The sequence below is a fragment of the Lissotriton vulgaris genome, chromosome 7 (assembly GCF_964263255.1).
Source record: "Lissotriton vulgaris chromosome 7, aLisVul1.2, whole genome shotgun sequence".
In the NCBI taxonomy this organism is placed as follows: Eukaryota; Metazoa; Chordata; class Amphibia; order Caudata; family Salamandridae; genus Lissotriton; species Lissotriton vulgaris.
This window is the reverse complement of record NC_141695.1, coordinates 1,568,905,553-1,568,930,905: the sequence shown is the minus strand read 5'-3', so window position 1 is coordinate 1,568,930,905 and position 25,353 is coordinate 1,568,905,553. Positions and strand designations below refer to the sequence as shown.

Here is a 25,353-nt window from a genome sequence, read left to right as displayed (position 1 = left end):
CTGTACAAGACGAATACACCATACAGTGTATTAAGTTCAAGACATTTCCACATGGTTCTTAACTTTAACATTCTGAAATCAGTCTTAGAAGCCTTTTATGCATCAGAAATCAGAATAAAGTGCATTATTGTAACCACAATCAATAAATGTAGTAAACAAACCACTCATTCTTTATTTGCTAACGAGAAATCTATTCCAAATGCCAATCATGCTTCCCAAGGACTTCTGATCTTCATTACTGTGAGGATATGCCTCGCTGGAAAAAGGCAAGCCCGATTAAACACTCCATACAAGTAGTGCTGTGCCATTTTTTCATGACTCCATTAGCTTGCCATTAAAAATAAATATACAGTGTATACACGACTGTACAAAAATCAATCATTAACTTCCGCCTCCTCAAAAGGGCCTTCGAGTTACCTTTTTCTGCAAGTAGTCCTTTAAAATGGAGTTGGCATCACAGAAACAGACATTCAGAAAGCTCTTCAAAACTATGAATTATACTCAATGAATAAATGGCTCACTGAGATGCATTTATGTTCCTATGCAAGCAACATCAAATTGATGCGTTGAGAGAGCAAACCTCCACAGAGACATATGTATATTGCACTCGCTGTTACATAAAATGTACATAAAAATGGCCTTACGTATTCCAACTATAATCATCGCCGTATGCTCCAGACTTGAATGCAGTATAAGATTGCAAAAGTTGAATGAAAGTAAAAAGAAGCATGAAATCACGGAAATCCATTCTTGTAAACGTTTCCCTGTGGAAAAACAAAGAAGGAAACAGATTAATTGTAATCAGTCCATATCAGCTTTGATCAGCTTACACATTATGTATGACATGCTTACAGAACAGCAGTGCAACTGAACCACATAAAAAAAAAGATGAGAAATCCAACCAATGTGCAGTACGTAATAATATATATTCCTCTAAACATGCACACATCTTTCATCTAGACTTATTTTCCACATCTGTTTCGCACTAAACCAAAGCACAAAGATTAACATCTGCTGGGAACGCACATCTTTTATGCTTTTGAGGCATAACATAGGGCCATGTTCTATCTAGAAAATGAGGAATTTAAATGCTGATGAAGCATGTGGTGAAAGGTATTTTTTAAGGTAAAACATGTTTAAACTATTAATGCCCTATAATACGACTAATAATTGCCCTAAAAAATCTATGAGGGGGACTAAAAAGAATCTTTTATCAGTCACATTAACGTAAAATAGTCATCCAGCAACGACATCAATAGCTTGAGGAATGTTCTCTTAATTAATCCAAACTTAGATATCAAAGGCATGCTTGAAGCTCATCCCCTTTTCACCTGAAAAATGGTTATGTTTATCGACAAGGACAAGTTCAAGAATAGCTCTCAGTAGAGACCAACACAGGATTCACAGTTCAACTGTATGTACAAGTGCCCTTAGATTTCATGTTGACAACAGGCTCAACATAACTGTCAAGAACACCAAGACAGTTCTGCATCAACTTTCCCTTCACTGCAGTCATTGAGTTCATCCCTGAACCAGACTTTTAAATGGCCAATGCACCAGCAAGGAGGCAATACCCAGCCTACCACCATACCAAACACTAAGGTTCATGACTCAAAAGTATCTTCCATGTAGACACATGATGAAGAACCCCAATGGTACACACACACCCCTAAGTCAGACGTTATTGTATTCTAGGTCCGCCATATTTACCTTCAAGTCAGTATGCCTCAACCTATGACCTTTCATGAATGGCAAGATGAAGAACCCCTATGGTGTGCGTGTGCGCACACACACACACACACACACCCACCCACCTCTCCCAAATGACACTTCCAGACTTGACACAGTAATTGAATTTCTGCAGCACAATGGTCACTCTAAAATAATAAAAGAAGAAAAACAAAATGTAAGACTAGCCTAATCCGCACTGAGAATGTGGTTATCAATTCGGTCAAATTTTCATCTCCGCGCCATTTGTGGGGGAAGAAAAACAGCCATTTGTGGAACAGCTCATCTACAAGTAACAAGAGCTTTTGGTTTCCTCAATAATAATAATAATAATAATAATAATAATAATACCTGCATTTGTAAAGCGCACAGCTACCTCCGGAGAGGTGTCCCAGCGCTGGGGGACCTCAGGAAGATTAATTGAGCTATTGCCCAGAGTCTCACACAAATCTGTGAAGAATATCACAAATACTGAAAAGTAAGATTGACGAAACTTCCGTGACCACTCTTGTTAACGTACCTATTGCTCCTGTTGCTTTACAACTAGCTTTGTGCTAAATATATATTTATATCATAACGTGACAATAATTGTGGCCCAGTTGTACGTTATTTAAAGCAACTGTACTAAAAAAAAAAAAAAAAAACTTCACACATTACAGCAGTGCAAAGTTCAAATTAGAGTTTATTACCGCAGTAAAATGGATAAGATAAAAAGACTATTTACTGCCGCACAAATTACATGTGATAGCTCCTTTAAATAGGGAAACATCTCCTAGCAGTCACAAATTTCCCTTCAATGTGACATTACCATACTGCACAAACTTACCCCCTTGCATCCTGGCTTTGGTTAAATACCTTGTGCTAAAAAAAGGCACACAAAAATATGGCATAAATCATATACGCATATGTACAGATAATAATCTATGGATTATCATTGTTAGAGAAAGTAGCATCATGACTCACTTAAGGCTTCTCCTCAGTGGCCATGGCCTCTCCCCACATTCAAGAATGGTAAAAAATAACATATTATACTCCGTAGATCTGTACACACATACACACACACATTCATAGGGGAAAGGAAAAGAAATGTTTGAAGTAACGTTCTAGTTAGGTGAAAATTTGAGTGACAAAGTTTTTAACAAAAGAAAACATGAAAACTACCTGGTTATGGTCATCTCAAGTAACTACAACTCGTGTCCTTGCCCTGCACAGTTCTCATTAATACTTTCATTGCCAACTCTTCAGTGATATTTTCAATTAGGTCAAAGAGAAGTCCTGAGTGATGTAATATGTGGGGTAATTATCGGGGCATGGTGAGGGTGCGAGTTATACTTCCTCAGAGATACCTATAACTGGTGAATTCAGAGTTTAAAACGCAACATTGTCATTGAAATTTTCACCTAATGATATTACTTTTCAGTGAATTTCTAGACTTTTTTTAGCATAAAATAATTTTGTATTACAATACGTAAAGCAAACAGCCAACCTCACTCTACCTTCGCCATGTGTGGTATGTAACTGGCCGCACACTCGCAGGTAGCCAACTTCATGCCATGCAGGCCTTTGGAGTAGTTTCCACCGCAAGTCACTTACTCTAGCGATACCATCCCCCAGGGCCTATTTTTTTTCTCCAAATGGAATGGGGGCAAGAGGCCCCACCTCCCTCCCCGAACCACAAGGGATCCCAGCCATTCCATCACCATGGGGCTTTTAAGGGGGGGGGCACGGCCCCCTCCCCTAGCCAATAGTGGCCCTGGGGACCCAATCCCCAGGCCAAAACATTATATTTTAAGGCAGTGGTTCCCAAACTTTTGACTCCCGAGGACCCCCATTGACTCTCCACCGGAAGCCAGGGACCACCAGCAATTTGAATGATTTAAATTTCAAAACATTAAAAGTAATTAAAAAAAAATGAAACACATGCGCACACAAAAGAAATACTCAAATTACTAAGGATTTTAGAATTTTATATTGATAAGAGTTTTGGAAAAACAGAAAATGTTATTGGGAAGGTTGGTGCTGCACGATTAACTTTTAAATGGTTAGTTTTATTTCACAGTACAAGGCCCCTGCTCCTGCCAGGAATCCCAAAGTAGCCCTGGCAAATGTTTTCAGACCAGTCCCCATACAGTGCACACCAAGTGCAGTGAGTGAGCCTGACCACTACAAAGGGGGCTTTGGGAGGTTCTCCCCACAAGAAAATTTAGGATACAATGGTGCATTCTACAATACATTTATCATTATATATTGAATTGTATTAGCTTTTAGAGAATAGTAAAAGATGACCCTACAATGGACCAGGATACAACAATCTTTGTGGGGGTTTTCAATGATTCCCTTATTATCACCCTTCAACAGTGCCTCTCATTTCTCCACAACACATCTGTCACATGTATTTTATTTGTTTTATAGCATCTCTCATACCATTGTTTGATGTCAGAGCACTTTACATCACACACATATAGAGACAGTGAATCATATTTGTAAATCAGTTTAGAGAAAATGTGACATAAGGGTACGGGGACTACAAGGTGTAGGATTTACGTCTTTAATACTGGTAGGCATTTTTAAAGAGTGCTTAGTCTGGAAAAGCACAAACTCGGGATTCAGAACATAACACAGTGGTTAGCATTGACTAACAATCAAATGTATTTCCACCCAAATAAACCCTTTTAGCAGCATCCGGATAATGAAAGACTGGGAAAAAAAACACAAGTTACTAACTTGTACCATGCAGTGCATAAGCAGCTCCTTGAGGACAGTTTATAGGTCACTGTGCTAGATTATGATTGTCTCTTAAGAGCTGCAGAGTAACACAAGAATCTGTGACAAAAGCAGTAACCCACTGACGTATGCACATAAAATACTGTTTTTCAAAATGCATGGCACAGGTTATTTGCAGCAGGCATATTAACCCTCTGTGCTACATTAGATAAGTCAAACCTGCTACTGCACAAAACTCCTCTCTCTCCAGCAGGTACATTAATCAATAGTGTTATCTTGACACTTATTGTTGCTCAAAAACTGCTAATTCTACAAGAAAATTTGCAGTGCTTTTAAAACTGCTGCCTGAGGACCCCCTGGGAATGTGTCATGGACATCTGGGGGCGATGCACAGCCAGCCTCCCCAAGCCCAGAGTGGCACCAGGGACCACCTCCCAGGGCTTGTGTTCTTTGTGAGTGGGTGCCCTGATACTAACCAAACAGCAAGTTGGGGGCAATCCGGGGTGCTGGCATTGCTCTACCTGGTGGGAGCAGCTGTTTTTGCTTGCTCCAGCCGGAAGGGAGCAATGCATGTTTGCCTGCCTGCAAGAGCGCTGTAGGTAAACAAAAATATGCTTCCACCCAGAGGTAGCATTTTTAAAGCTCTATAATTCGCACCCCAGCCAAAACTTGCTTGACTGCGCGCTCCTCTGTACACGGTTTCGTTAACTCGCTAGCAACAGAAAATAACGAACTCGAGCCATCCCCATACACTGCTTTCACCCTCTCATATTACATCACTTATAGCATTCATAACAAGACTCATGACATTTCTAATGATTTCAATTACACATGGTGGAGGAGTAAGTTGTAGTTCATTTACTGTGAATAGCGAGCTGACAACACTGTGTACGGGGTTGCGGAACTTATAGTAAGTTTTCGGAGGGATGCAAATTACAGCATAAAGTTCTAACTATAACTTTTAATTCTGAGGTTTGAGTAGTTTAAATTGGTTTCATATATAAATTTTAAATGAACTTTTCCTAATTATAACTAGGCATGGGCGGTAAATTCCGTTCCGTTCGCGGAATTTGCGGCATTTGGGTAATTTTGCGTTCCGCGGAGAACGCGAAATTGCCCAAAATTGTGCATTCTGTGACTTCGAGAAAATTTTTGCTTGCTTGCATTCCCAAATGCGTGTACGCAAGATATTTCTCCCCGAGCACGCAAACAGTGATTGCAAACAGTAAAAAAAGCATTGTGAACAAGCAATTCCGCATGTTTGCGGAATTTCTGCGTGTTCACAGAGATTTTAACAGTTTCGCGGATATTTGCGTAACGCGATAATGCAAATTCCACCCATCCCTAATTATAAATAATCTTGAACCTTTGTTCTTTTTTCATTTTGTATTCATATAAATATATATATATATTTTTTTAGGATACTGGAATAAATTATAGGCAAGTGTACAAACTTAGGGGCGTTCTGTTGGCTTGATAAAGCACAAGGACAAAGGCTGAGTGGTTTGTGAATGTCAACAGAACCCCCACAAGGCCATATTGGATCATATGACCGAGTTATCCATTATGTATTTTTTCATATTACATGTTTATTAAAGGAGATTTAGCTTGAAAGAAATGTTTTCTTGAAAGGGTTGCTAGAAATGGCCACTTAATTTTAGTTTAGCATTCATGAATGAATTGTTGATGAAACAATGTTCCCTAGTGATGGCGGGTGAATGTATGTGATACAGCGGTTGCAGAATTTACCACATAAATATGCCTCTACTGCATATTTTTCAAAACATAGCTGGAAATTATGAAAATAACCTGGTTTCCTGTGAAATGTAGGTTTTCTATCATTGCATTTAAAAGCCTGTAGTTAGGTTACCTGGAATCTCCGCGAATATGGTAGTAGGCAAGGGTTTTGGTGTTGGTACTCATTCTGATAAACGATGGGGGTAATATTATTTGAACTGTGAGAATACTTATTATGACCTCTTAGGAGGATCTGTAAGTTGTTTCGGGAACCATAAATAAGCAATTATGTGCAATTTAAGGACTATGCCCGATGGGTGCCCTCTGGAAAGCGTGAGCTTAATACTGTGGGCTTGAGTTGATGAATCAATGATGAATCTTATAGGCTGGGTTGTTTAAATGCCAAAGGTAATGCCATTTTCCAGAGGTCTAATCTGTGTATTATGAAAAGTTTGGAAACAGGCAGTACAGTTGACACATTCATTATGTAAGCCATATGCTAAAGCCATCACATCTTTAAGACAGTATTGTCATATTCTGTATATACTATGTGAGGCTCTACTCGAAAATGTTCTGCAGGTGCTGATTTTTTTTCTCGCTTGGTTTGTATTGCACGAATACATCCCCTTTCTTTAGGCACAAACATTTTTTATTATGCAAAATTTTTGTCGTAATTTATCTTGCATATACCGGTTTTAAGTCTTACTGTGGATGGAGGAGTGGTTGATTGGAAGAATGAGTGGGTGGATGAATGGATGGATGGATGGATGGATGGATGCACGAGTGCAATGATGAATTACGCAGGACATGTGACACTGAGTGCCAACACCTTACCAGTAACTTAGAATAACTTTCACTTATAAGTCATACCAGCTGCCATTGTCAGTTCTTTTAAGCTATGTTATTACCTCTGGAATCTTAAAAGACACCAAGAGAGGAGTGCAAAGCTGAGAACTTGTTAACTTTTTACACCTATCAATTGTACACTTACAGGCCCCAATTTCTTAGAAGGCTTTTTCCTTTTAATTCCTAGGTCATGTTTTAAATTGGTGCCTTTCTTGAATTCTAATCATGGCACATTCCAATACTTATGACCTGCAAGAATGCCGAAATAAAGTATTTATGGTATATGCTACAATGCAATAGAGAAGACACACCTACCTTTACAGTGAATGCTTGGAAACAGTACTGTATGAGCAGAGCATCCTTCTTCATGCCGCTCTCATGAGAACCAGTTTTAACTGAACATCCCCTCGCATGCTGCACAATAAAGTAGAAAGCAGCCTTTGTAATCCCGAGCAGCTGCACCCACGGGCTGCCTGGCTTCATTCGCAGCCCGCTGTCGAGCACAAAACAGCCACTTGTTTAACCCCCTCAGCAAGCAGCTACGCAGCATAGACTCTAATGCAATTAATTTACTGCAAGTGCAGCATGTACTAGAAAGGATTCAATCCCTGGAGAGAAGTTAACGCTGCCAGGCAGAGTCAGGTGAAAGATCAGAGTACAAATACATTGAAAAAACACACACAAGCACTACTTAATGCAAACCAACTTTGTTAACATCGTTTATTAAAAAAAAAAAAAAAAACGTAACGCACTTCTAGGGATCATCCATCTTCTTAGGATCTTGAGCAATATCGACACAAACATTAGAAGCTGTCCAATGCTCCTCCGTTGAGGAAGGAGCAGAAGACTCACTTGTTCAGAGTACACTGGATATCCACTCCAAATGATTCACCATCTACTGATAACCGCCTTTTTAAATCATTTGAATGGTACCTCGCAGCCCCAGCCCTTGTACAGGGCTCCACTGCTCTCCAGATAATCTGGAGTTCCACAAAGATCTATACAGAGAATAATACATATACATCAGATCAAACAATGGCCCAAATCAAGTCGCACCCTGCGTAGGAATGCGTCAAACGGTTGCTTGTTGCATGCCTGAAAACTCCATCATCAGACTCTCCCACTACAGTGACAATTTCAGCCTTTGTCCTACAACAGCCATTTCAAAGGGCCTCAATACAAAGTGTCAGTCCAAAGGCGGAGTTTGAACCTATTGCCAGCTATTTATTCACAGGATGGATCTTCTGGCCACCCAGTTGTGCTGCAGCCACCGATGTCCCCTCGTACTGCGGTGAGACTCGTGCAATGGTGACTAAGGAGGTAGCGGACCAAAGTCACTGCTAAAGCGTTACACCTACAACAAGACTCTCTGCAACACTACCAGCCTTATGACACTGGGGCACCTCTTGCACCTGCAATAGGACTCTACAAAGGGACCTATGAAAAGATCACCCTGTAAAAGGTGATGACAGCTGTCAAATAGAAAACAGTATTTACAAGTAACCCAACCTTGAAAATTATAAAGGAGAGCTGATGCCGACAGGCAAACTGGTGAGAAAGAAAGGAGAAGGTGGAGAGAGAGTTCCGCACGGTCTCCGCTCATATACCACTATTACGTTTATACTTCACCACACCCACAACTACAATATGCGATTTCTGTCCTCCGTTCGCCTTTCTTTTTCACATCGTTGCCCATTTGTGAAGCGATTTGCCCTAATCCTGACACTCACCTGCCCAAGCCAATTATTACTAGCAAACCAGAGATCATATTAACAGCATTTTTAGGCGTGCATCATTTTGTGACACAGTAATTCAGTTTTACTAGCAAACCAAAGGTTAAATTAACTGTACATAAGAGATAAGGACAACTACATTTGTTATAGAAATTGTAAATAACAAAAAATATATGGGGACACAACATATCTCACGAAAACCTTTCATATTTTTTTATGTGATTTGTAAGATAACACACATATATTTCCAAACTGCTGCTAGCTTCTGGGACTGCTCCAGTAAAGAGTATACACACCCATCTTAGAAGTTATACCACCCCCTCTTAAAAGTGAACTAGCCTTGATAGGAAAGGACTGTGGTAGCACATTAAATGCACACCCACACGCTTGAAAAGTGCTGTACTCTGCTATTGAAAGTACATAATCTCTGCTGCGATCTTTTGTGAATGTCTCACCAACATATAGTGCTTAATGCGGACGTTCTGTCACTCTCACATTAAAGTGAACCAGCCTTGCTAAGAAGTGATTGTGCGGGTGCTTTAAGATTAAAATATCCTGCCTGCTTCGAATGTGCTGCCTGCACCATTAAAAGTATGTAGTCCTATTGAGAAGTTCTGTCACAGTCCCATTAAAAGTGAACCAGCCTCTGCTGACACCTGGGTCTGTGGAGTGGACAATTATTGACATGCAAGTGGGCTCGGATAGTACATAGTGCGGTGTGGTGCCATTTTGGAATTGCACATTCATGTCCAATAGAGCCTGCGTCCCTGTTTCCTTGTGAAAGGTGTCGCATAGAGCTGTCCCTAGTTCTTTCAGACGCTTGGCGAGTGACAGGGTTTGTGTGCCTGGTGTTTGACCCTGATTGAGTCTCATTCCTAACCAGGTATGATGCCTGATGGTGGGCGTGCACAGTCCTAGCTCGTGAGACATCCCCCGGTGTCTGACAGTGGCTTTGCACCCTGCTATGTCCTGCTCAATGTCTGACAGAGGCTGTATCTTGTAGACTTCTGCTGGGGTCTGGCAGTCTCAAAGTCTAGTGTTTTCTTGTGTCCTTGCATAACTGAGTCCTGTGCTCTGGTGCGTGGTGTGCATATTTTCTGGTCTTGTCCTGGTCTTACCTTATTTCGGAATGAGATCATCAGCTATATCAAAGAAGTGGTGGGCTTCCAGATTCCTTCCTCACCATTGATTGTGCCCCTGGGGGTTAAAACAACCACATTGACAGCAATGACAAATGCCAAGTCGCACCTAATCCTTAATCTGCTGGGGGCGGCTAGACAATTCATTGCCTTATATTGGAAGAAACCACATCCTCCCCCTATTGCCCTTTGGTGTCTTCGGTTGTGGAATGTTCTAGCTTTCGAATTACTTACAGCCCGCATTAATCATACAGACACGCGCTTTGAGCGCATCTGGCAGCTATTGATACATATCTCCAAGACTGGGCACTCTTGAATGGTCCCTCCCCCACCCCCGATTAAGGGCCCTGTAACTGTTTGAGGATTCAATTGAGCCATTGGCTAGAGGGCATACACCAGACTCCCCTGGCTGACTCATTTGAATCTAGAGACGTATTTTTCCATCCCTCGGGCCTTCTTTGGTCCCCAGCCCAGCCCCTAGACAATTATAGCGCATCCAGACCCTGCGATCTCCTCTCCTTAGGGAAGCTCCCTCCGATTGCTCTTTCTGTCCTGTCTCTTTTCTTCCTTTTATTCTTTATATGTCCTCTCTTATTTGTCCGTTATATGATTGGTATCATTTTCTAATGTCTTTGTAATTCATAATGTTTTCTTCATTGGGCAGGATGGTCCTCTCTATGATAAATATACAATTCATATGTTCTGATGTAATGTTGCCGCCATTTTTGCTGGGACGCAACCCCCTAATTTGCTTGACCTCCTGTTTTTCTTTGCTTAATCTTCAATAAACAGACTTCAAAATAAAAGAAGGAACACTTAAGAACTTTCAGAACCAACATTTGGGAATATGTATTGGCTGGATAAGGTTATTTTTTTCCCCTTTTAAAAAAAGTTTTGTAGATATAATCATACAGCACATCACACCCATGATGAGGCACTCATGTGCATTTACAGACAGGTAACATGTACTCCGTGGGAGTGCTAGGGACTGAGGAATGTCAACAAATCTAATTTGCTACTTTGCCCTCCATTGTAGTATCCATAACGTGGAATGATATTTCTAACTGCTCACTATGTTTTCAACAAGATGCACAAAACAATCAATTTGAAGTTCAATCTATTGGCAGTCTGTACATATAACATTAATAGTCAAATCAAAGCAGTAAAGCCCTGCACGCACCAACCACAGTTATATTATTCACTTCTACCAGTACATGAAGCCTTGACAGTATTCCCCTGATCTCCCAATTGATCACAGTGGTTAGGCCACCGCCGCCAGATCCGTAAGTATTTGTTACAGCACCTCTGCCATCTGCAGACAGCCTCTTCTGCAATGGAGCTAGGATCCGTGCCCTAGAACGGGTTTTAAGACATGGAACCTGCAACATCTATATGGTTTAACTGTGCTCTATTCACAAGTGTTAAGAAAATGCGTGCTTGCTCCACTCTGACACCCCTCAACAGTGACGCCTGAACTGAGAAGTAATGTCCAAAAGGGTGCAGAAAATCAAAACAAATCAAAAGGAAAGAGACCTTAACATTACAGATCAGACAAATCCCGGAAAACGATATGTTTTTAAATAGGGGAGGAGTGGTTTTCACTTTCCACCATATGAACAAGACGCTTGATTCAGGCAATCGGACAGGTATTTCAAAATATTTCTTAGGTAACTCAATCAAGCAAGGGGGACTATGTCGCAAGTTTCTGACTCTAATAAAAACTGCATTGGTTGCTATAGAGTTTCTTGCTAGACATATGCAACACAAAAGCTTTATATTGTAACTACAAAGACGGCACCCCCGGAGACAGTGTCTCCTTTGTACAATAGATTATTGAATTATCTTTGAAAATACTAATGGTGTGTATTTAGGGTCTTCGGTTGGACTCCATGAATTAGCAGATGGAGCTTAGAACTATAATGCTGCACCTGACTTCAGTTACATGTCTGAACTCCTCATTATGTCATTATTCAGCCTATCGAAAATAATTTTGCATTTAAAACGATTGCTCTTAAAGTATATACTTTAGATAAATGTAATTTGACTGTACCTGGTGCAAACATTTTTATAAGTGTCCAATTCAACGATGCACTGCAGAACTCAGCTGATTGCCAGCTCCCTTACCTTACCTCTCAAAATTAATAAATTCCCATATGAAGCTTCAACTGGCTCCTTCAATTAAAGTCTATACAGGTTCTTAAGCAGCTTTTGCATTTGTCAATTAACTGATTGCACACATTTGCTTTCCTTTCAGGTATTAGGCACTCTGGTAAAATGTTTGTTTCTTTATCTCAGTCCCTTTCTCAGCTCAGAAGAAAACAATACTATTTAGGTCTCGGCTAACAGTGCGCATGCGCTGTTGCTGCGAGGGGTACTGGATGCAGTAAAGGACTTTGAGCCCTGCCAATGCCAGGCTTGATTGCCAATCTTTGTGGCTACAGCCTAATTGATGACCATACATCTGACATCGCGTACTTTTTAATTCTACAGGAGCATGGACAAAGTACTAACACATTTCATTTAATTTGTGTCCTTCCGCTACTGGCACTGTGGTTCTGAGAACTTTTATTTGCCAACACTTTTTTTTCCTTTCGGATGGGCAATTTCTTTTTTACATTAGCATTTTTAATATTTCCACGTATCACTTTGTTGTACTTCACTTTCTTTCAATATCACAGATTATTAAAGAAGTCGGTGTGACTGTATGCGTTTGTTCCTCTACCTTTTTTCATATCGCCATTTTGCTCTGTGTGCCTTTCTTTAGATGGCACAGACTATTAATCATGCCACATCATTATTCTCCGATTCTGAGAACATCTATTAAAGTCCCTGGACATCTGAAACAAATTAATGTAATTATTATATTTAAATGTGCTGATCATGTGCAATGCGTTTATCTCTTGCCACAAAGTTCATTCCAAAACGCTGTCAAGCGTCGTCTGGGTAAAACTGCTCCTGTAGGGCTTTCATATGTACTCTGCCTCTGTTACAATGGAATCCATGGAAAGTGATTTAAAGAACATTCAGTTCACAGCACTACTACTGCATATGCAATATATTTACTTTTGTAAAGAGGCACCACTCGCAGGTATACTAAGTGCACCGTGCACTTTAATAAAACAAATCTCCCTTGCATGGCGCACTTTGCTAAGAGATTAAAAAAAGACTCACTAAAGCCCTTTCATATGAACTCCGCCTAGTACAAAATACGTGTGTTTAAAACATACACTAGTCTGAAACCAGACTCCCATAGTCTTTTCACACAAGCAGTCCAAAAACGTGCTTCAATGAACAGCCTCTGTTACAATACAGTCGGTGTGAGTCCATCTGCTAACTTTATTTTGGCAAACACTTTTTTGTTTCGGACGGGCAATCTTTTTTCATCTACATTTTTAATGTTTCCATATTTCACTTTGCTGAACATCACTTCTTTCAATTTATTAATTTTAATTATTTCAACAGATTATTAACAAGCACTGGCGTTGCCAATAGGTCTCGCAGTAGGAAAGTTGGAGCTATTGGTTTTGTAAATGACAAAGCCCTTTATGTATTTAAAATGATAACCAAAGTGAAAGGCATTGTTATCTGCAATTGTAATGGCTCCAACTGTCGTACTGCGAGACCTATTGGCAACGTGAGTGGTTTTTCGTGTGTGAGTGGCGTTGCCTGTGTGAGTGGCGTTGCCTGTGTGAGTGGCGTTGCATGTGTGAGTGGCGTTGCATGTGAGAGTGGCGTTGCATGTGAGAGTGGCGTTGCATGTGAGAGTGGCGTTGCATGTGAGAGTGGCGTTGCATGTGTGAGTGGCGTTGCATGTGTGCGTAGTTGAGTGGTGTTGCGTAGTTGAGTGGCGTTGCGTGGTTGAGTGGCGTTGCGTGGTTGAGTGGCGTTGCGTAGGTGAGTGGCGTTGCGTAGGTGAGTGGCGTTGCGTAGGTGAGTGGCGTTGCGTAGGTGAGTGGCGTTGCGTAGGTGAGTGGCGTTGCGTAGGTGAGTGGCGTTGCGTAGGTGAGTGGCGTTGCGTAGGTGAGTGGCGTTGCGTAGGTGAGTGGCGTTGCGTAGGTGAGTGGCGTTGCGTAGGTGAGTGGCGTTGCGTAGGTGAGTGGCGTTGCGTAGGTGAGTGGCGTTGCGTAGGTGAGTGGCGTTGCGTAGGTGAGTGGCGTTGCGTAGGTGAGTGGCGTTGCGTAGGTGAGTGGCGTTGCGTAGGTGAGTGGCGTTGCGTAGGTGAGTGGCGTTGCGTAGGTGAGTGGCGTTGCGTAGGTGAGTGGCGTTGCGTAGGTGAGTGGCGTTGCGTAGGTGAGTGGCGTTGCGTAGGTGAGTGGCGTTGCGTAGGTGAGTGGCGTTGCGTAGGTGAGTGGCGTTGCGTAGGTGAGTGGCGTTGCGTAGGTGAGTGGCGTTGCGTAGGTGAGTGGCGTTGCGTAGGTGAGTGGCGTTGCGTAGGTGAGTGGTGTTGCGTAGGTGAGTGGCGTTGCGTAGGTGAGTGGCGTTGCGTAGGTGAGTGGCGTTGCGTAGGTGAGTGGCGTTGCATGTGTGCGTAGTTGCGTGGCGTTGCGTAGTTGCGTGGCGTTGCGTAGTTGCGTGGCGTTGCGTAGTTGCGTGGCGTTGCGTAGTTGCGTGGCGTTGCGTAGTTGCGTGGCGTTGCGTCGTGGCGTTGCGTAGTTGCCTGGCGTTGCGTAGTTGCGTGGCGTTGCGTAGTTGCGTGGCGTTGCGTAGTTGCGTGGCGTTGCGTAGTTGCGTGGCGTTGCGTAGTTGCGTGGCGTTGCGTAGTTGCGTGGCGTTGCGTAGTTGCGTGGCGTTGCGTAGTTGCGTGGCGTTGCGTAGTTGCGTGGCGTTGCGTAGTTGCGTGGCGTTGCGTAGTTGCGTGGCGTTGCGTAGTTGCGTGGCGTTGCGTAGTTGTGTGGCGTTGCGTAGTTGCGTGGCGTTGCGTAGTTGCGTGGCGTTGCGTAGTTGCGTGGCGTTGCGTAGTTGCCTGGCGTTGCGTAGTTGCCTGGCGTTGCGTAGTTGCCTGGCGTTGCGTAGTTGCCTGGCGTTGCGTAGTTGAGTGGCGTTGCGTAGTTGAGTGGCGTTGCGTAGTTGAGTGGCGTTGCGTAGTTGAGTGGAGTTGCGTGTGTGAGTGGCGTTGCATGCGTGTGTGAGTGGCGTTGCATGTGTGTGTGAGTGGCGTTGCATGTGTGAGTGGCGTTGCATGTGTGAGTGGCGTTGCATGGTTGAGTGGCGTTGCGTGGTTGAGTGGCGTTGCATGTGTCAGAGGCTAAATGTAGCACAGGGAGCCCTCCAGCGTTAAGACAATCAAAAACAACTTAGAAAACATTTCACAGTATGAAGAGATCAAACTCATGAACGAGCGTGATACACCTCAGCTAAAAAAAATCATGATAAATAACAACACACATTAGAAGTGAAACTGCAAGTACAGAAGGACCAGCTTTGCTTGTTTAAAACTCCCACTTCAGGCAGATGAGTGTAATGTGTAAAGCGTCTTGTGCACATGAGCAGATCGGAGTCTGGAAGCAAATACAAACAAGAGGAATGACTGAGGCGCATTGGTGTGAAGCACATCAAAGGGCTTCTCCTCCCCTAATTAGGTGAGGAGAAGCCGTTCCGGGAAACTGAAAGTACGGCCGGCCTGCGACCGGCCATGAATAATTAGGGGAGGAGAAGCCCTTTGATGTGCTGGGCTGGCTGGCCCTGAATGCGCGTGCATGTTATCACGTGGTTCACGTGAACAGCATGAAAACCGCGGGGCTGAAAGCCCTTTGGTTTGAAGAGAAAATAGCCGACTTGAATTCTCCCCATTTCCCATTCCTGCGGAATGGTAAAGGCGAGACCTAAAAAGGAATTCATGTGACGCTTATCTCTTTCCACTAAGTTAATTTTAAAATGATCTCCAGGAGCACCTGGATAAATATGCTCCTGTAGCGCCAACAATAAATTGCTGTTAAGAGCTAGATAGCTGCATGGGTGCGGAGATTGCTGTGTTCCAGGCGCGCGGCTGCCCTTAGAAACATAGGAAAATATGGTTGCAACGGGCTACATATCGGGGTATAGATTTCCCCCCCTTTCCTTCCCAGACCCCTTGATCAGTAAGCGCCCCCATACGTCCTTGGCCAAGTTACACCGTACTCCGAATTCTTACTGTTACCTACACGGGTACTCACCCAAGCACTTATACTGTATGAGGAATGGAACTGTCTGTGCAAAGTTTTGTTGTTATATAGACATCGGTAGTCAATATGGTTTATACGTTTGGTACTTTGACTCTATCCCGTCTTTAACCGCTCCCACGCTGGTGACGGAACCGCTTCGTCACGCCCCTCGGGTGGGCTGTGCTGGTGACGGAACGTTCCGTCACAAGCACAGCTCACCCGAGGGGCGTGACGGAGCGGTTCCGTCACCAGCGTCTGAGCGCCGCGCGGCCCCCCCGCCCCTTAGCACTGCGGCGAAATAGCGGCCGCAGCGAAAGGGTTAATATGTAACTGTTAGGCTGCTGCCCAAATGGTACCATTAAAAGTCAATAAAATGTTTTTTATTTAAATAAATCAATTGCTGTTGCTCCTAAAGCAGCGTTTCCCAAACTGTGGTCCGCGAACCCCCAGGGGTCCGTGAGACAATCCCAGGGGGTCCGCAGGACTAGAGTGCCTGTCGTAGTCAAAAATTAAACGCCCATGCGTCCTCACAGCACACAAGAGCTGTGACACAGAAGGCAGAAGGGCACAAAAAAACGAGTGGCACAGAGGGCAGAAGGGCACAAAAAACGAGGGGAAAATGAGTGGAACAGAGGGCAAAAAGGCACATAAAATGAGTGGAACAGAGGGCAGAAGGGCACAAAAAAACGAGTGGAACAGAGGGCAGAAGGGCACAAAAAACGAGGGATAACGAGTGGAACAGAGGGCAGAAAGGCACAAAAAACGAGGGAAAAGCAAGTGGAATAGAGGTCAGAAAGGCACAAAAAATGAGTGGAACAGAGGGCAGAAAGTCACAACAAATGAGTGGAACAGAGGGCAGAAAGGAACAAAAAACGAGGGAAAAACTAGTGGAACAGAAGGCAAAAGGGGCACAAAAACGAGGGAAAAAAGAGTGGCACAGAGGGCAGACGGGCACAAAAGACGAATGGCACAGAGGCAAAATACAGAAATATAGGGGCAGCTAAGAACAGAAGGCAGAAAGGGTAGAGAGGCATGGGGGCAGCGAGAGGAACAGAAGGGAAAACTGGGGAGAGACACAGGGCAGCGAGGGGTACAGAAGGAAAGACCGGGCAGAGAGAGCACAGGGACGGCGAGGGAAACAGATGGAAGAAAAAGGGACACGGACCACATACAGGCAGCGGGGTAAGACAGACAACAGCAGTCACAGACAACAATGAAAATACAGGCAATACAATAAAAGCAATAAAACATTGAAAGGCACATGTGTATAGGTTACCGTTACTTGGCAGACAGGTAAAAATAGATGGAGCCAGGATCAGCAGTAGGATTTTCGTGCTGCTGTAGGATTGCTCACTTTCCACAAGCCCTTGGGTACCACTAAATAATACACTGCTGTATGCATACATGTCCTTGCCAATAGACCCAATTCAGGCTGTCTCCCTCTTGAAATTGCCTCTGCTTCAAAAGGCTTTTTTAAAAGAAATTTAAAATTGTACAAATTGCTTGGGGGTCCCAGGCTTCCAGTAGTGATTCAGTGGGGGTCCTCAGGAGTCAAAAGTTTGGGAACCACTGTCCTAAAGTACTTTTGGATGTACGCTGCCACTGATACAATGTAATCCATGGAAAGTCTTTAAAACAGCATCCAGATGACACCAATACTACTGTGTACACAATATCTTTTCTAAACCAACGAGGGTCAGGTCAAGTGGCTACTAAGTGCACTTTAATTTAAAAAATCCTGCATGCAGGCAGCACTTTACAAGAGAATAAAAAATATGAATTACAAAAGTGTTGTTATATGTTCCACTACTGCATACGCAATATATTTACTGTTGTAAAGAGGCTCCACTCCCACGGGATATTAAGTGCACGGTGCAGTAACAAATTGATTATTTGAAGAAAAAAAAGAAATTTGCACATTTTGTATGCACAATAAACAATTATCACTAGGGCAACATTTAATAAACGCATTTAATACAAAAGCATATGTAAAACAAATATACACAGAAAACTAACAATTACAACACACATTCATTCAAACACATTCCACTACATTACAATGATACCATACATCACATATTAAAGGCGTGACTTGTTGGCTTTGCCAATGCTTGTTAGCCAGAGGGAACCTGAAGTTCTGCATTAACCGTCAAGGTAAAGGTATTATTTTATTTTTTTAACAAAAAGCTATAGAGACAGATATTGTAAATTTAAAAAGGTATGGGGACATTGGTCCCCATAGATCCCACTCACTTCCATTTCATTTTACATGCAGATGTCATTTGAGGTGAGCCATGGAGATGGCAGGGAGGAGGCGAGCAGGATCGCATTCATAGTCCATATCACTGGGTCTCAAAATACTAGCCCAGGAGAAAAAGGAAAAGAAGCAAGATTCATGGATACTGTCAAAGAGATTGTCCTGGGGAGGGGGAAACTATGTGGGAGCTCATTAGAAAAAAAATACAAATGAACAGAGACAACTTCCGTTGTGAGATATCTGGGGAAAGGGGAAGAGATTTGGGGGCTTTTTTTTTTTTAAAGGACCATTATCACCACTGCATTTGCCGTTTTAAAAGTCTTGCATTTAATATAGACAACGTACCCCTAAAATCATCTCATAAGCTTCACCCCTGCACTCAGCCCTGCTCATCCATTTCCTTAATCCTTACCATAAAGTTTCAGAAGGTGCGCCAGACTTCAAAACATGTTGCTCTGGGACCCTCATAAGCAACAACAACAACAAAAAAGTCAGGAGACCTATTATATTCTAGACCAGAGTTTCACCCCCTATAACCTGGAGGGCTTTGGAGATCAGGTGACATCGCCTGAACGATAAGAAATACTCTCATTTCCACAATGAACAAACAAACAATCGAGCAGGAAAACAATACTGAATTTGAGAAAATGTTAGCCTAGTTTCAAAAACTAAAATTTGCGATATTCAGCAAGTTAAGAGGTACTGCTCAAGTACTGTCCAAGGTTGGTTCAGGAATCAAACTTATCTTAGAGAGCAAAAATAAAAGTTCATAAGTTCAAACAAATAAACATACAGAAAACAGGATTGTAAATTTAAGATAGAAAATTAAAAACCTCTAAATTTGAAGTTACAGTCCCTCACAAAACCCTAAAACACCCATGACCAAAATAATGAAAACGAGACAGACCTGGTGGTTGGGAGATAAGCATATGGTTAGATTAGCTATAGGGATCGGTATTGGGTTTCTGCAACTGAGGAAGAACCATTACTTTTGTTCCACGCAGTGGAATCAAGCATATCAGTTGTAACGATTTTATTGATCCATGCTGAAAGAAAGTCTACTCAAAGATTCAAACTTGCAACTTGAACTACACATAAATCTCTGCAGGGTGCGCACTGACCCACTAAACTATCTTTTCAGCTTTTGGTGGCTACAATATTAACTGCCGCTCTTTGTTGAGTGCAGAATCATTTCAAGCACCACTGCAAGGGCCAACTATATGCAAATCCAAACACTGAGACAATGTCTTGGTTGTCAAGAAACTGAGTAGATTATCCGTAGAACAAATATTCCTAATCAACCAACTGTGAATCTCAGTTTTCAATAGAGATGGCTCAACTCCAAGTACTCCACAGGTGGTATGTCATGGGAGATACCCCCAGAAAAGATTAAATTCACCTACTTTTTATACCGCATAAACACTTATCTCTTCTACTATAATCTGGAGTGAGGACTTTGCTGGTTACCTATTCATCCTATTGCCTACACAAAGTCCAAATTGATGTTACTTTCATCAACAGTGAATTCAGACCTGCCAACCAAAAGTGGAAACATTGGAATGGTATGGGAAGGCATATTGAATACTGAACACTCTATGCAGCCATACTATACGCTATATAAACCTCAATAACATTTTCTTCTTAATATTATTAGCCACATTGCTAGATTACTTGTGTATAAAGTTCCCTTTAAGCTGGCAACTTCGTTTCTATATGACCGTTTAGTTATTCATCCACTCCAGAATGCTCATACTCAAACATCTATATGCCTAAATCACCATTCAATTCAAAATTCCGACAAGTGCTATATGACTTCCCTCATGTCTGTGCCTCCGTGGCAGGAATATATATTCTCATCTACCCGGACTAATCCCTTCCACTCCAACCCAGTCTCCTGCTAAATGGACATTAACAGAAATTGGTGGTAATATACAATTGATATTGTATTGCAAATCATTTCCAGGTGAGTGTGTGTTGCAAGCCAGCACTCCTCAAAGAAAGATGGCACCCCCACCCCCCTTTCACTCTGCGCATGAAAGTGGGGCATTAAAGGAGGACTCCACAACACTGCACACACAGCATCAGCTATAATACCCAATTTACAAGTCATTAGAATGCTCCTGTTTTTCACCAATGCCCTTTATTGGCCACAGAACATAAGTTGATCACTGCCAATGGGAAGCCAGCAACCACTCATATGTCACCAAACAAAAAGAAATGTAGGGGTAAGACGTCTCAGCCACTTCCATTTGTGAGAGTATTCTGATGTGGAAAACGTTCTGGAAGATGTTACACTCTACCCAGGATCGGGTGACATCACAAAACAAACGTGTACCCTTGTTTTTCGTCTTTGCTGCAAGGGAGACGCCCAACCTCGAATGTTACACGTCCTGTCGATCGTTCAGCTCCTTCAAGCACCTCGAAATGTAATGACAATCTAGAAAACAATATTTTACCTACTCGTTTCCATGGTAAAAAAAAAACCGCAGACATAAGCACAAGAAATTCACACCCACTATCCCTTCCGAATGCTTCCTGAATAAGGATGGCCAGAAGCAATAAAGCACAGTGCAAAAGACATCTGAAACAAATTAGAAGTAAAGAAACCGGTTTCTCAAAAGGTCAAAAGAACACATACTTCTACTTTGTGGAGGGATCTTTGTTCTGCTTTAACTTGCATGTCGCGTTACTGATTGGAAGGGAGCTACAAGGGAGACTCTGGGAGAAATAGGTCCTCTGATCTCAAGATGTCCTCCAACTCCTTTAACTGTACTCTGCCTACCTTATCCTTTTAACCACCCTAATCCTTTTAACCATCCAAAACAAATGATTTTGGAGAATGGCCATGCCCTCCGTCCTACCGCAGAGGAAATAAATGCTCAGGCTTCTTTCTACATGAACGCTTGACTCGAAAATAAACCTGAATTTCAGAGCTGCCCCCTATAGTCAGATAGGAGCTCTGTCTGGAAATTAACATAGGACAAATGAAGTGGTCGCTGTAGGTTGAGAGACCAGAAAGGGGAGTGAAGGGGAAAAGAGATTATGGTCTAGAACGCAGGGCACCCGTAGAACACTTTTCAGTTACTCTGCTATTCACAAAGCATTCGTTCTTTCAGACCGTTTGCCTATTGGAGCTGCATTTCAAAGTTGCCCACTGACACAGAACCCCTCATTTCCTGGCATAGATTGGGTTCTTTCACACATGAAAGGAATTTTATTGATCAGCTTTGAACGCAACTGAGATTTATGGACTCATCTGGAGGTGTTCTACAATGGGAGCTGTAAGAAGTTGGGTTATTAGTTGTGCAGGATGCGTGTCCTGCACAAGTAATAGGTCCACAAGCGCCTCGGTACCGGGAACTAAGTACCCCATTCTAGCACCTGACTGTAAGGATAGCGAGAGAAAGCAATCCTAGGCCTACTTGGGGGGCGTGGTGTGGGCTTGTAATCTCCATTCTATAGCACGCAACAACAAAACTCAATAACTGGTCCAGTCAATCCTTTTGAAAGTAAAAGTATGTTACACACACTACTAAATACTTTGCATTAAATTACAGATATATATACACGTCAGTAAGTTGAAAATAGCTTTAGTATTTTATCTATAGAGGATGAACCACATAATCATAATGCCCTCCAACCTGTACCAGATGAATCATCAAATATAAGGGGCTGTCACAATGTAGAATGCAGGCCTAGTGGCTTCATCAACGGGTCACCACATTAAAACAGCCATGTATTTGGATCCACCATTGTAACAAATTGACTCAATCATATTAACCCCTTCACCGCGGGGCAAATTCCCCCGCAGTGTGGGGGGGGGCGCACGAGGTGCTGCAGTACGCATGACGAGCTCAGCTTGTCATGCTCCACAGCGCAGCTGTGCTCATGACAAGCTGAGCTTGTCACAACTCCGCCCACTCAATGGAACGCCCCACACAGGAGGAGAATTATCCCCGCGTGTGCGTTCCGCGGCGGTTATGACGAGCTCAGCTCGTCATGAGCACCGAAGGTGTTAAAAATGCATTGCCCTGATAATACACATTTTAATATTCATTAACAGGTATTTTCTATTAAACATTTCAAATAAAGCATTTCAATGCAATACTGATTGTATAGTAATAATAATAATTCTAAGTCTTTCTTTTACATCTTCAGGACACATAATGTAGCCCATAGGACCAACCACTGAGGGGTCCTTGAACTGAGTTGAAGAGCAAAAGCTTCATCTCCCGGAGTGCTTGAAAGCCTGCTCAGAGGTCCTGAATCGAGGGGGGTAGCTGGGGGTGGTGCTGCACTCTCAATTAGGTAATTTGTTGGTGGTGCCCCTGCCCACCCTGGCGCACCGCAGAAGCTAACAGGGTATTCAAATTAACTGTTAAAGGGGCACTCAAGTCCTAGAGCAGTGGATAATTAATTAGTGGAACCTGCCACTTGGTTTATGTTGTCGAGCAACCTTGTGCTGAGGCACTCATGTTTTCGGATGCTTTGGTGCCAATTGGGCACCACAGCCTTCCTTCTTTGTTTTTAGAGGTAGCGCAAAGAGACAACTAATACAGGCCAATCTGATATTCTGGTCTCCAGTCCGAGCTTGGACTCCAGTGGATGGGAGGACCTGGTTCACTCTACTGCCCTGATGGAGTGCAAGCGAGTGACCAGCTGCGGACCTCTGATCCGCTGAGAAGAGCATGGGGGCAGAGGAGGAAGATCACATTGCTACGGGCTCTGACCTATTCAGGAGAACACTGCAGTGCTCCAATGTCTGCCATTGTTCTCTTCATCCCAAGTGATGGCGTCCACAACTCGAACTGCCTGAAATGTGCTGTGCTGTGCCTGCTGGCTGTCTTTGCATCAGCCACCAGGGAGATGGGGGCCTCAGGGAGCAAACAGCCCTTGGGGGAGGGTGCTCAGGCACACCCACTCCCTCAGTAGGATAAATAAATTTTGCGCCATCACCCACACACAAGCCCACCCCCGGGGTAATTTAGAGCAATTCAGAAGATCCCCACCTTTCCATTTTCAAAGGTCAAATAATTACCATTGTACACATCTAGACCCATTGGGACAATTATCTCGACCTTTGGCTCATTTTGCTCCTGGTGATGAGGATTATTTTTAAACAGGTCTCGTGGCCACTAAAAGGGTGTGATTGGTTGATAGCCTGGTTCTCTGGCTCCCTGCACAAGCACTCTGTCTGGCTGTCTTGGGGGCAAATGGGGAAGTGGGAGGGGACGGTGAAGTTTAGTTCTTTCTCCAAATGGTTCTCAGGGGACACAAGAAGCCAGCACCATTGACACTCAAGAGACATCTGGCTGATAATGGCACTGGCTCCTTATTCCCCGGGATCAGTCGGGGGAAAATCTCGACTCCACTGCCTCCCTGTCTGTCCTCCAAGACAGCCAAGAGCCAAGATGAGAAGGTTGGAGCATGGAGCCTAAGAACGAAGTCCCAAGCCAAGCATGCTCTTTTAAATGCCAGGAGCCCTGGGGGGTCAGCTAAACCCAAAGTCATTAGGAGGGCATCGGGTGGCTCTCCTTCCAGCTGCCCGTTACTCTGCAGTCGTCTTCCAGGTCCAGGAACTACTTCCCCATCTCTCACTTGTAAAGAATTCTCCTGCACAGCATCCTGGGACAATCCAAAATATCGTTTTCAAGTTGTCTCTGTGAGGAGCTACTCTGGGGGTCTCTGCTCAACACCCCCCGACACCACTGCCAGACCCCTCCCTACCAAAACTTCATAAGGTAGCCCATCATGTGTTGGCTCCACATGTCTGGGCTTCCTCCCTTATGCAGCGGGCCTGGGCTGACGTGTTGTTTAACAGCTAATTATCAGATGTGATTTTCCTTCCCACCTGTTCCTTCCTAAGAGCTGAGCCAATCAATGATAACTGCTTACTTTGCATGTAAAGGCCTTTGTTGGGAAGCAGAGTAATTAACTTGGCCCTGCAGCTGGGGCAAAAGGCAGGATTCTGATTAGGAGTTGAGCCACAGAAATATGATAATTCTTGATTTCCGATAAGATGTATATGTGTGTTATTGGGACCTCCATATTTAACTCAGTGTGCATGTTTTACCAGACTTTGAGACATTGCTGGACTGTGTACGCCTAGATGTAAACAAACTACTCAAACAGAACTCAACGAGTCAGACTCACACCTAACCCATCCAAACACAAAAAGCTAGTCTGCGGAGTCCCCCAGGGCTCCTCTCTTAGGACAATCCTGTTCAATGTGTACATGGCTTCCTGAGCCAAAGGCATCAACATTGTCTCCTAAGCCAATGACACTCTGTTCATCCTCTCCCTCACCAACACGAACAACACTACCAGGACCAATGTAATCTCCTGCATGTCCAACTAGATGCAAGAGAACTTTCTTAATCTCAACATGAACAAAGCGGAGATCCCGATTTTCCTGGTGGCTACCCGACTTAGGTCCTATGCCCGCAGACCGTCCCAGAAACCTCTGCATCATCTTTGACGACAAACTCACCATGATGTGATTGCATTCTGTTGCCTCGACCAGTTGCCTCGTCCTCAGAATGCTTCTCAAAATGTTCAAATGGCTCCCCATGCACACAAGACACATGGTTACCCACTAGGCTCTACTACTGCAAAGTACTTTACGTCGGCATCTCCAACGAGCTCGCACAAAACTCCAGACCAACCAAAACACTGCCACCTTACTCATCCAAGACGTCCCCAGGAGCGCTCACATCACTACCTACCTGACTAAACTACATTGGCTATTCTTCCAAAACATTGCCAATTCAAGCGGCTCATCTTCACCTACGAAGCCTTCCACAACGCCGGACCAGCATACCTCAACGACCGACTTCAACTCTACCAACTTTCAAGACCTCTCGCTCCCTCGTACAGGCCCCCCACATCCGTAGAAGAAAATCAGAAGGGCTCGCCTTCATAGCCACAAAGAACTGGGATTAACTTCCTCAACACACCAGGACTGCTACTCCACTTCTCAATTTCTGTAAGAAAGACATGGTTGTTCAACTAAGAGCACTGCCCTGCCTGTTCCCATCATGCACTGGGAC

At 43.4% G+C, this 25,353-nt stretch overlaps 1 protein-coding gene across 1 annotated transcript in view; it reads right to left on the bottom strand.

The window, feature by feature from the left end:
• Positions 1-25,353, bottom strand: part of PEDS1 (plasmanylethanolamine desaturase 1) — a 246,016-nt gene that overhangs the window by 187,331 nt on the left and 33,332 nt on the right. The window contains exon 2 of the mRNA XM_086932466.1: positions 645-764. Within this exon, the coding sequence (XP_086788592.1) occupies positions 645-764 (120 nt within the window). The remainder of the gene's footprint in view (positions 1-644; positions 765-25,353) is intronic.